The sequence below is a fragment of the Hydra vulgaris genome, chromosome 09, assembly GCF_038396675.1.
Source record: "Hydra vulgaris chromosome 09, alternate assembly HydraT2T_AEP".
In the NCBI taxonomy this organism is placed as follows: domain Eukaryota; kingdom Metazoa; phylum Cnidaria; class Hydrozoa; order Anthoathecata; family Hydridae; genus Hydra; species Hydra vulgaris.
In genome coordinates, this window is record NC_088928.1 from 44,591,379 (window position 1) to 44,604,311 (window position 12,933).

Genomic DNA, 12,933 nt, shown 5'->3' on the forward strand with positions numbered 1-12,933 from the left:
TGTTATTACTATTGTTTTTAATTTATTATTCAGTAATAGTAATATATTTAAATAAGTCCTCTTAGATAAAATAACAAATAATTAAAAAACAAACAAACAAAACCAACAAATTATAAAAAAATTTATGGTTTGTGAAACTTGCGGTAGTGGTGTAGTGGTAAAGTGCTCGCTTCAGAAGCGAGAGGTTCCGAGTTCGATCCCCACCACGTCCCTGGTAGTACCGCGCTCAACTTGTTTCTCCGCGCAGCGGCCTTGTTCGTCGAGGTTTGTGTTTCGGAGTTATAGAGTTGAGAGAGGGTTATAACCACTATTGAGTAGCCTCCTCATCTGTAGTGGCCTTCATGGCCTTGAGGAGGTGAATAACAAAAAAAAAAAAAAAAAAAAAAAAAAAAAAAAAATTAAATTAAAAAAAAAGGAGCAATTGTATTTCATAGTAAGTTGATAAGAAAAAGGGAAAAAAGATTGCTTTCGTTTAATTAAAGCTTACATCTATGACAAATAGATGTAAACTTTAATTAAACGAAAATAATCTAAAAAGCCAACATTTGTGGCTGCTAAAGCACGAATTAATTAATAAACGTGCAGCTCATCTTCAGTAAAAGATGTACTGTTTGCAGCTGTAGAAAAACAATTCTATTCTTAAATGCGTTAACTGACGGAACCTTTTTGCATGCTGACGGCAAGTTATTCCAATCATTGACAATACGATTTGTAAAAAAATTGTGACGAGCATTATTATATGTGAATTCACGCATTAGGACGTTGGAAGATGATCTGCGAACAGGTGGATTATGCCGATTGATACTCTCAAAACCGTTTTCTAGCTTAAACTGTTGGATTAAGTCGCCACGTCTCCTACGAGTTTCCAAAGTAATAAAATTGAGGCGCCGACACCTTTCAGCATTTTAATCATTTAATTATTTTAAGTTATTTGTATCATTATTTTTTGATGGTATTTACATAAAATTAGTTTTAAACTGTTTGTAAATACCATGTGAGATTTTCGCCAAAACAAGGGCGGATCCATACCATCTAGTGAGGTTCAGAGGGGGGAGTTTTTTTGATTTGGTAATCTAGTAAGGGGACGATTTTTAGATTTGTAGGCAGGCAAGACAACAATTTATAATACATTTTTAGTTTTTTTGAATATCAGCCTTAATCAATGTAACCATAAGATGACGTAACATTTTGTTATCTTAATAGTCCGATTTAAAATTAGCAGACAGTTTTATATAAAATTCCATATTATTTTTAAAGTTTGGTAAATGACTATTCCTATTTCTTTTTTTTTCTTTTTTTTAAATCATTTACCTTTAGTTAAACAGTAAAGAAGGTAAAACTTAAATCAATCTTTTTTAAACTTGAATTAATTTTTTTCTTTTTTTTTATATTTGCATTTATGTAACACAACTAAAAAATACAACATAAAAAAATAAAGTATGTTAAGCAACAAACCAGCAGATGCGTACACAAATAACATGCTGATCTTGCAAAGTTATCAAAGATATAACTAAACTAAATGTTTAAATATTCACTCATATATCTCTATTATAAAAAATTTTTTAGAACTTTATTTCCTAAGTAGTATAGTGCCATCCTCTAATATATGTCTATTAACAACATTTGACTCTTGAAGTGTTTGAGTTTGAATAACTGGAGTATGCTGGATAGAGATTGTTTCTGTTTCAATATCTTCTTTTTTTAAGTTAGTCTGTGAAGCAGGAGCATATATAACACCGTTATTGTATACCCATTGGACAGGCTGTAAGTTGCCTGATTGAGTTTGGTTAATTAAAGTCAGTACTTGGCTTACTGGTTGTGACGATTGTGTATGATTTGGACTTTCGGTGACAACAATTGATCCTTGATTGCTATGATTTAGTATGACATTGTTTCGTAAAATTTGAGAATTCCCAGTAAGTATAATATTCTGAGGATGAATGCGATGTATTTGAAGTTGTCCAGATAAAATCTAAATGAGATGAAAATAAAAGCATTTAAAAATAAAAAGTGGAAAACAATTATACTACAATAAAGGCTATTTGTTACCTGTGATGTTTGTTGATTTTGCGAGTATTGCACAGTTGTGTTGATTGAAGATGCAGGAGTCATAATTGTTGTATAAGTTTGTTTTGTGTTCCCTTTTGATGATGTAGATTGTACAGGATAATCAATATTATTATCTGATGCGACCTGAATTATAAATGTATACATAACAAAACAAAGTTACAAACTGTATAATTATAACTAACCTACAATCCAAGCCAAAAAAATAAACAAAAATTGACTCCAAAATATAATTCTTTTGTGTATAAAAATACTACCATTTCTTTGGCTTATTATTTAATTTATAAATTGTGTTAAACTACATAACATCAGAGCATGGTACTTAAATAAATGGCAAACTAAAAGCATGGTGTTGTTTAATTAAATTGTAAATCAGAAGCTTGATCATAATAATTAAATAGTAAACCAAAAGCATGGTTGTGTATAAGTTAATGGGAAATCAGAAGTTTGGTGGTGTTTAATAAAGCAGTTAAATAGAGGCAAACAATTTGTTGATTATTGTTTGCTTTGAAAATAAAAATATCTGCAAACTATAATTGCACAAAAAAAATATTTTAATAGTTCATAAATACTGATAAACTCTTACATTTTTTTATCATTTCATTCTTTTACATTATTTAACTTTTCGTAATTATTCTAAACTAACTAATTCTCTTAATTTATTTTAAATAACTCTGATTAATATATTCTATTCTAGGATTATAAATTTGTTAAAACAATATTCATATTCTTTATTAGTGGGTAAAATAAGGTATTTAACACTACTTTACGTAAAGTACTCACTTAGTTTACAAAAGTAACTAAATATTAGGTTAATAATTAGCAAAAATGATGTCTATTTATTTAGAAAAATAAGTAAAAGATAAAATAATCTAATCTAAAATTTGAAGAATAAAATTTCTATATTTATTAATAAAATTTAATAATAAAATGATGTACTTCTACATAAACTATACAATTTTTGTATTTTGATTTTTTACTTTAGTAAATATTAATTTTTTACTTTAGTAAGTAAAGTAAAAATTTTTTACTTTAGTAAAGTAACTTTACATAATGTTCATAAAGTAAAAATTTAGGTAAAGTGCACACCATAATATAACTTCAATTTCTCTTACCTATGAGTTTTGAAATTTATATATGCATTCAGATTTCTTAGTTATGTGTCTTATGTTTAATGGTTCTTAATAACAATAGTATTTCTTTTAAAATAGACTGACCTTTGTATTTTGTGGCGCATATTCTAATTCTGTTTCTTGAAATTCATTTTGTGATAAACAATCATTTGTATCATCAAGAACATGTGTTGATAGTTGGTTATCTGAGGTAATTAGCTGCACTTGAGGATGCTGTTGTACCCTTAGAGCAGTAACAGGTGTAGGATCAGGAGAATTTAAACACGTCTGGATAAGTGCTTTGCCACTTTCAGAGGTAATCATAGGCTGCAATTTTCTTGTTGCAAATGTGTAAACATGCCCTGTTTCTGATGCCACAAGTAGCATTACTTGAGTACCAGTTAATGTACTGAGTTCATATGCCTATATGAAAAAACAAACATATTGAAACTTTTACTATTTCTTTATTAATGTCTAGTAATCAAATAAATATATAAACATTGAAAAATAAACCAATCAATTAAAAATCATTATCTGAAAAATCATTTGCTCAAATGAACTATTTACATAATTTATTAAATTAAAAATTAATACCTACTTTCTTCATGATGCCTGTTTTTCTTTTGCTGAACGTCGTATACCTTCTCAATTTATTTTGTATAAATTCCATTTTTATTTTCACTCTTCCTCTTGTCTTTTTTGCCACTTTTTTAACAGTTCCTTCAAAAGGATCATTACTATTTGATTTATCATCATGGTGAATGTTATCGTCGTCAGTTTCAAGGTCTTCGTCTAGAGATTCTTGATAATGCTTTGTCTCGTCAACAATGAGTGGCTGGACAAAACTCAAATGAGTGTCTTGGACCTCATTATGTATTTGATAACTGAAAGCTTGATGAGGTGGAAAGTGGTGTTGATTAGTTGTCGAATATTGAGATAGCGCATTGTTTTGATTCATTTTGAACTTTTCCCAATATGGATCGTGGCTTACTTTATATAGACTCACCGACACTATAGAATATGACAACTTTGTTTCCTTGAAAGGCGTTGTTTTAACAAACAGCTGTTTAAGCCGGGATGTTTTAAGCGTCGAATAACCACTTTACGGCAGCCGAATTTGAACACTGGAGTTTGTAGGGAGAACCTGTCTACCTGGTCCCGTCTATCTCTGGTACCTCTCGTCTAGGCCTGATACTATACCACCACATCAAAATTTATCTCCCTCTTTATCACATGGTACCATATTCACACAGTGCCATATTCACAGTGCCATTTTCATATAGGTACCATATTCACACAGTACCATAGTCACACAGACTATGATTGTAGCCAAAAATAAGTATTGTGTGTTTAAGAAAAAATAATTTTGGTATGCAAGTTTAATAATCATATTCCAATTTACATTTACCCACATAACTCATCGATACATCTATCAATTATGCAAGCAACTCCTATACTTTCCATTATAAAAAAAATTTCACGTCAAAGTTTAGCATATTATATTGCTTCTCTCTAAAAATATATTATCTAATACCAACTCAATATAAAAAAAAAGAAAGCTGCTCAATTTACCTCTATGTAAATTGAACTATTTTCCTAATTACTGTGATTTCCTAATTATCGTGAGGTTTATTGTGGTTAATGTTAAAGATTCAAAAATTAACCGGTTTCGAACTTAATTAAGCCGTATCTTTTGAACGCTAAAATATAGTTAAAATCTTATTAATAAATTATGATGCTATTCAAGGTAAAGCAATTTTATTTTGTAATAATAATCTCCGGGAGCGTTTTTTAATGTTACTTTGTCCATGTGCATCATTTTCCTTAATTTTTTTGCAAAACTCTATTATTTTAATAAACAGTAGCGTTAAAAGAAGTTGATATTTTTTCCATGTTTGAAAGAAAAAAAAATCCGTTTTTATTGACACACAAAACATGAAAAAATATTTTTCTTTGTCTGAATTAAAAACTGAATTATATTTGTCTGAATTAAAAAATCAGACAAAAAAATGTCTAAAAGAGTGTTTTGACTTCTTTTTTTTGACTTCAGATTGTAAAAATATTTGAAAATCTTTTTATAATCTGTGATCAAGACAAATATACTTATTTTATTTACTCTCTCTTTTTACAAATTTTTATACAACTTACATACATAGGCAAGAATTCTCTAGGGCATAAATATGCTACAAAATCAGCTTTACGACATAAAACAATACTTTAACTTTACAGATGGCAACAAGTTATTATATAACAATAAGCTAAATTAACATCTCCCCAAAAGTACTCTAGCTAAGTTGATGACATAACTTATTGTGCAGAATTTGCTGTTTTATTACATGCAATCACTTAAAGCGCTATCCGATTTAGCACTTTTTAACAAATATTTTTTACCCATAAATTCATCTCATTGGTTAAACAGATGTTCTAATGGAGGTTTTATCTTCTAATGCTAAAAAACATTCTTTAATACATGCTGTTTCTATTTACATTTAGCATTTCGCATAGATGTGCAATTTACTTGGTTTGTGCATTTGTGAAGTTATACTCTTTTTGATAAGTTTAAAAATTGATGGTGAAATGTCATTATTACGCTTCGGTATATAATTTAAATTTAAATTTTTAAAAAATTTTATTTTTAAAACTTTTATTTTACATCACTTTTTATGAGAAGAAAACTACTGACAACTTGTATTATTATGGAATCACCGGGTCCTTTTTTTACAATTTTTTTACAACTTTTTACATCTTCAACTTGATATATTGACTTGAAGATATGGGCTGTAAAGCAATCAAAATACTTAAAGCTAATTGCACAATTGGTTGCCCTTTGAAAGATGTGAAGGTCATGGAAAAAAAGTCCAGAGGTACTTGAAAACAAAACGTGTAGCAACTTAGAAGTTATTCAATGGAAAAGCAATAATGCAGTTACTTACTGTAGCAACAGTGTTGGCTGTGAACAAGTTGGAAAGACAAAAATTTTTTTGCAAATACCACAATGCTTACCTTTTTAAGTAGCAAATACAAAGACCAGAGAGAAGTTAAGAAAACTATAGTACTATAAAACTATAGTGCACAAGTGAAAACTAAAACTTTTGGAATGGATATCATCTGTATAAATTCTTGTCTAAAGCGTTATAAGTAACATATCCTAGGTATTATAAGTAACATATTATATTTTTGAAAGATTTTAGACAGTTTCAAAATATGTTGGGCTTTTCTGTGTTAATACAATGTGGTTATATCATATTTATAAGCCAACTGAAGAAAAATTGTAAACTGTTACAGTAAATAAAGTTTATCAGAAATGTTTAAAACTCCAATATCACTATAACAGATATCATCATCTATCTAATGCATGATAAAACCTATCAGTTATTAGCGTTAACGAATCAGCAGTGGAACGAGAACATCGAAATTCATATCGCTGATCAGAAAGTAAGTCATTAGATTCAAGATGAGTGATTAAGTGTTGAAAACTTCCTTATGATAGGAAAAAGTCTAATGGGACGGTATTTAGACGAGTCAGATTGCTCTCCAGAATTTTTAATCTCTAGAAACTTGCATGGTGTATTTATGGACATGGAAAGCCGCTTTGTGAAAATGGCCAAAAATGTGGCTTGTGGTGTTTCTGAAATAAGTTATTTATTTCATTCTTATTTTGAAAAAATTTTAAAACCACTTTAAATTTAAATTCACTTAAAAGTGAAAATTGCAAGAAATGTGACATATTGTTTATGAAACGATTTATTCATTTTGAAAAAAATATGCGCAACATTTTCAGGAAACTCAAAAAACTATTTGACTACTTCAAGCGCTTTAAAAACCACTATTAATTCTCGACCAATGTTAAATTTGAATTTAAATTCAATTTTAATGATATCATGAGTGGTTTTCGATGAAAAGATACAAAGGTCTTCTGCGGCTCTCTAGGTTTCTTTATTTTTTGTTCCGTTTGATAAAAAATACTTGTTTGTTTGTTTTATTTTTGATTTATTTCTTATTGTATTTCTTATTTGATTTTTAATTTTATTTTCATCTTGTTGCATGAATTTATTTAATTAACATTTAAGAAAAGACAGTAGCGACAAAAACAGTCACCCTTCTCCTGCAAAATGTTTATCCAGGCCCTTAATTTCTTTTCTTCACACCTTCCCCCTCCCCTCCTTAACCCCCACTACCTCTCTTTTTCTTTGACAAGAAAGTTATACGCAAAAATAAAAAACATTTACATAAACACACTTTTAATTTAATGACATAGAAAGCAGTATGTCACAGAATGTAAGTCTGCTGTTTTGAAATTCTAATGAAAGTGTTTTTTTCTTGCGTCTATAGCTGCATATTGGTATATAATATTTTAAAAATTTAATTGAGCTGCTAATTCTGTTTAATAATTTATTAGCGCAGAAAAACACTCTTGCGCAATTGTTCTCCTTAAATTTGTTTCAATTCCTTTTAATGTGCTGAAAAATCGTTGTGCAGCTGTCACAATTACAAGTAGCGCCACGTATAGCATAAGTGCTGCGATTATATCTGTGAAAATATCTATGAAATACCCTGTGAAAATCCTTTTAGGTGGTAATTGTGTATACTAATTGTAGTTCAAAATGAGTAATTTCAAAATCCTGCATTAAAATCCAACGGACTTATTTGACATTTTAAAAATATAATCCAAAAAAGTTTCTTTCATATACGCTATGGATGCTTTTAAGACCAAAATATTTGTTTCTGTGAAATTTTTATATAACATGATATCTAGATCTGTTAAAATAGGGACTTATTTTTATTCATTTATTTTTTAAAAGACTTCACTTACGAGATAAATAACAATTTTCTTTCTGATAATTGGTTAGAATACTTTTCAAGGAAAGACACATGGGAAAGCAAATGTTTCAAACTTTTTTCTCTGAAATAAATTATGTAAAAAATCTTTCTAGTGCAGAGTTTAGGTTTTCTTGCTATTATCTTCAGTTACACATTTCAGGAGATGCTTTGCATAATCAGGGTGGTAAGAATCTTGTTAGTATCTTAATGAACCTTGAAGTTCGAGTGCAAGGCAACTAATGCCTGATCACTAAAGAGGCCCAATCCCATTTTTTTTGTCTTGATGAACTGAGGCACATGGAAAAACACTGCATGCGCTTTAGGGGTAACTGAAATCGGAAGTTTAATGTAGCTCTGTTGGAATTGAGCAATCTTGGATTCCAAAATCTGGCCAAAGCAAGAAGTCACAACATCCTTGAATAGTGTAAGTGTTTGAATGAAGCCACGAGCTTGAGCAAAATTTTCCTTTTCTGAAAACAGTTGGAGTTTGCTCACATCTCTCAAGAGCTTCATGCAGACATTCCCATTGAAATGACCAACATGAAAAGACTGGATGTGAATATGAAGTAATGAGGGCGATTCCTTGGCTTTGGGCTAAAGATCACAAAGAGTTTTGATCAAGTGATTTACCACACCAAGTAGCAAATGAAGCTCCATGGGTGGGATAGTCTCAAGGACGAGCTTGTCATCTGGAAAATCGAGTATTGACAAGTGAACAATATTTTTGAAGTCCTTTGATTTTCTCAAATCTCCTCCTGCTCTGATGAATTTGGAATGTTGTCTTCTGATCTCACCAAAAGTTCTCAGATGGCCACAGTTTTGGAGATTGGGTGATGAGGCATCACACCTACAACATGGATGCTTGCTGCTGTGAGACTGTATTCCACATAAAATGTTTGCCCGCTTGAGATCGCAAGAAATGATGAGAGAACCTTTTGACATTCTTCTTGAACTTGAATGAGATTCAAAATAGCCTTCTCATTATGGTAGCTCTCTGAAGTGTTTTGTGCAAGTGCTATCAGGGTTTGTTGCTTTACACTTGTTGCTTTGGTTGAGGATTGAGACTTCAGTTTGATAGTTTTCTGAATTGGGCTGTTTGGTGGCGTTTCATCCTCCTCAAAAACAATTTGAGTGAAGCTTACTTTCAGAAAGAAGCCTCCTTGATCAATTCCCAACTTCAAAATGGCAGATTCTGTTAATTTTCGAGCTGATTTAAAGGCTTCACTAAGACTGCTGAGACTTTCGTAACGAACTACCTGGTATGATTCCTTATTTTCTGCCAGAGTTATTCTGCTGACAATAAACTGATTATGAAGCTTTTGGCCAGCTTGAGCAAACTTTAGAGGGAAAATTGGCTCCACCAAGCCTACAGGACTAATCTAATTCAGGGCTGAGCCAAGTTTTTGCATTCCATTGTTGAACAGTCCAGTAATCTGCTGTATTTGAACCATATTTTCCGTTGTGAGTGGTTCTTTAAAGAGTTGCTGAGCTGATTATGGATCTAAACAAAAAAAAAAAAAAAAATTCAAAATCAATCAAGTGATTAAACTAGATAAAGGTTTGAGAATTTAATTTAGAACAAAATATAATAAGAATATTTTAAAAGAAAATTAAATTAGAATCAATTAAGAATATTGAAGGAGCAATTTTTAATTTACATTAATTTTGCCTCTCCCTATTTAGCCCTATTAAAATATTGGATTGACAAGTTCAAACGTTTTTTAAAATTAAATTAACAATATCAAATCAGAATAGCATACCTCTTCTCATAGACAACATTTTTCCACTTGGTTGACTAAGCCTGATGGTTCCATTTGGGGAGACATTTTTAGAATCCAAAACTGCTGGTACAACTTGCTCTGCTCCTACTGGATCTGCAGCTGCAATTTTCCTCAGATTTTCATGGCGAGCTCCGAAAGTGCAGTTGTGAGGAAGCCCACGTTCAATAATTGACAAGCACATTGTGCAACGTTTTTCAGCACTTTTAGAAGCCTGCTGTGGGAGTTTGGACTCTGAGTCTTGGAATTTTCTTAATGGATGCTTTTCTTTTCCCTTGAGCTTGGCAATTTGGCAGAGTAAACACTCACTAACATTAGAAAAATGAGTTGCAGGTTTGATTAAAATTGTCTCAAAGTGGTAAAGTTTTGGCACAACGGTTGTTTTCCCATCACAAAGCTTTCCAATCTGAGATCGGCATGAGATCAAGTTGCCAAAAGCACTCTCTCATCATTGAAATTGAGATCTTCCTGGGTTTGTTGAAGGATTTTAGATTTGTAGTTTTCGGTCAGCTCTTGATCACCTTTTTTCATGCAAATGACAAAAACAGATTTTCTGAGTTCTTCTTGGGTCTTTGCAAACGTTGGCATTTTTAAACTTAACAAATATATTCACAAAAACCATGTTTACAATTTTCTTTGTTTTGTACAACTGCTTTATCCGGAAAAAACTCTGGATACGGACACTGGAAAGGTTCGAGCTTTCACAAATGCTGTTGAATCAACTAATAAATCAAATTTTGAAAAAAGTTACAAAAATAAGAAAACTTAAATATTTGATTGGCAACATTTCTTATTTTATTAATTTTTTCACAGAGCATGTTTACTGTATGAATTTAGCACTGACAAAGTCCGAATTTAGATCATTTAGTTTATAAATAGATAAAAATTTCCATTTAGATGTTAATGAGGGATTTCAAAACACCTCAATATGGACTCCCATAGACATGTACTATTACCAACTAAAAGGATTTTCATAGGGTATTTCATTGATATTAGGACCCCAAATCTACAAATCGTGAAACTGTATGAAGCTGAATACATGAAGTAATTAATAGTAATTACTTCAGTTTGTTTTGTTTTCGTAGTCAGAAAAAACTGTACCTTAAAAAATTGTAGGCATGTTTTTTAAGTTCCCATTTATTTCTGTTATATTTATCTTTGTTATGGTAAATAAATATAAATCAAAAAGATCTTTTAAATATCTAAAAATGTTAAAACATAAACCCCCGTCAAAAAAAACTGTTAAAACTGAAACAAACTTAGTTAAAGGCCATCAATGCATGCAGAGAAACTCAATAGAAACATGTACAATGTAAAAATTTCTTAATCAATGTTTGCTTTAACTAGTGTTTTGCCTTCTTTAAGAACTGCCTGAAAATGCTTTTTTTTCAATAAACATAGATATGTTGATAAATGAAGATAAAATGGAATGAGATAAAGATGGAAGCATAAAATTATGTTTAATTGAAACTCCAAGGAAAAAGAGATCTCCATAGAAGGAATTAAGGACATTCTTAAAGCACGTCTGTCTGACTACATTAGATGTTTTAAATGATCAATATGTTTCCCACCTTATCTTAATATTCACAACATCTTAAAAGCTTATTTTTGTATTATTTAATGGATGTATATAAAATTATTAGGCGTTTTTCTGTTATAAAATTCTTTTTGATTTAGTATTTTTTTTTAATTAAAATTTATTTATTAAATAAAAAATGTTTAAACTGGAAAAACTTATTACCCGAGGTTAGTAAGACTAATTTCGTCTTATTTGATATATTAAAAATAAATAAATAAATTTTTTCTAGACTAAGCACAGATAAAAGATTTATAAAGTTTGATATTTAGAGTTAAAATAACTACAACAGGAGTGGCAACGTTTTTCCAATTTTTAAAAGAGATTCGTGAAAAAAGTTTTGATTGTGAAACTATATAAAATAGTAAGTTATAATATAAGAAAAATCTGTGCACCCGTCCGTTGGTTACACGTCGTTTGATAAGTCTAAAAATTATTTCATTCATTTTTAAAGTTCAAAACCATTAATCGTAATTTAACAATATAAACTTTATATAATTAAATATAAAACTTAAAAATATAAACTTGATACGGAAAAAATGATTTTGAAGATCTTGTTAAAAATTTCTTTATCACCATTAGAGTTTCTGAAAACATTAAATATAATGTTCGGAAAGTTATTTGTGTTTCTAAATCAGATAAAATTTTAAAAATACTAAATTAGATACCCTTTTATTACTGCTCAATGATTATTGTTATTATTCCTATGTGCAATCTGCTTTTCTTCAAGCAATTTTGCTTTTCTTTACGCAAACTTGCTTTTCTTTACGCAATCTTGCTTTTCTTTACGCAAGTCAGAACTTTTTAAACTTTTTTATTAACTTGTCTCTTGGACAAAACTCTTTCAAAACCTGGAAGATCTAGTTATGCTATTTTAGCGCGCTACTCAAAGTAGTTAAGGTGCTATTCATAGTAGTTAATGATTCAAGAAATTGCCGGCAGTGGGTTTTTAGTTTGCTAAATAATAAATGTAAAACTAACACTTCACCATATCATTTTTATACTTGATACTTACGTGAAAAACAAACAAATACTATCTTTGAAATAAAAACTTTACCCAACAAACTTATCGAGGCGCTTTTTTATGGAGCAAAATAGTTTTGAAATATTTTGATTTTTCTCAACAATGGAATTACAACGCATTCAAAAGAAAACTTAAACAGATAATTTTATCTATCGATAACATACTCTTATATTTCTAATTTTTATAAAGTAAAATCCTTTAAATTCACTTCTTAGTGTTTACACATTAGGGCCTACGACAAAGGCTAAAGAGGAGGGGCACAATCGTCAATTAAAAAAAAAAAGTCCTCTATATCTGGAAATTTCTGAAAAATCTTTTAGAAAAAACGCGGGGAGTGCCCCCTGGCCATCACGGTGTTTTAGGCCCTGTGTATATAAATGTTATTTATCTTTTACATTATTTACTTTCAACGAAAATATATATATAACACAATAAACGTAACGATTTAGTTGGAAAAAGCGGATCTCGACAACAAAACCTTAGGTCTGGAAGATTCCGCGTTCTTCGTCTTACAAACCTATTAAATCTTGTTAACATTTTATTATAATATTGAAA

General features: G+C 30.0%; 1 protein-coding gene across 1 annotated transcript; it reads right to left on the reverse strand.

Annotated features, from left to right (window-relative positions):
- Positions 1-1,393: 1,393 nt before the first annotated feature.
- LOC100201178 (serum response factor homolog) lies at positions 1,394-4,187 on the reverse strand (the record flags this gene model as incomplete). Its single annotated transcript, NM_001309775.1, is given in 4 exon segments — positions 1,394-1,972; positions 2,050-2,193; positions 3,285-3,602; positions 3,778-4,187. Coding segments are annotated over 4 exon segments (1,224 nt in total). The 5' UTR covers positions 4,138-4,187.
- Between the last annotated feature and the right edge of the window lie 8,746 nt (positions 4,188-12,933).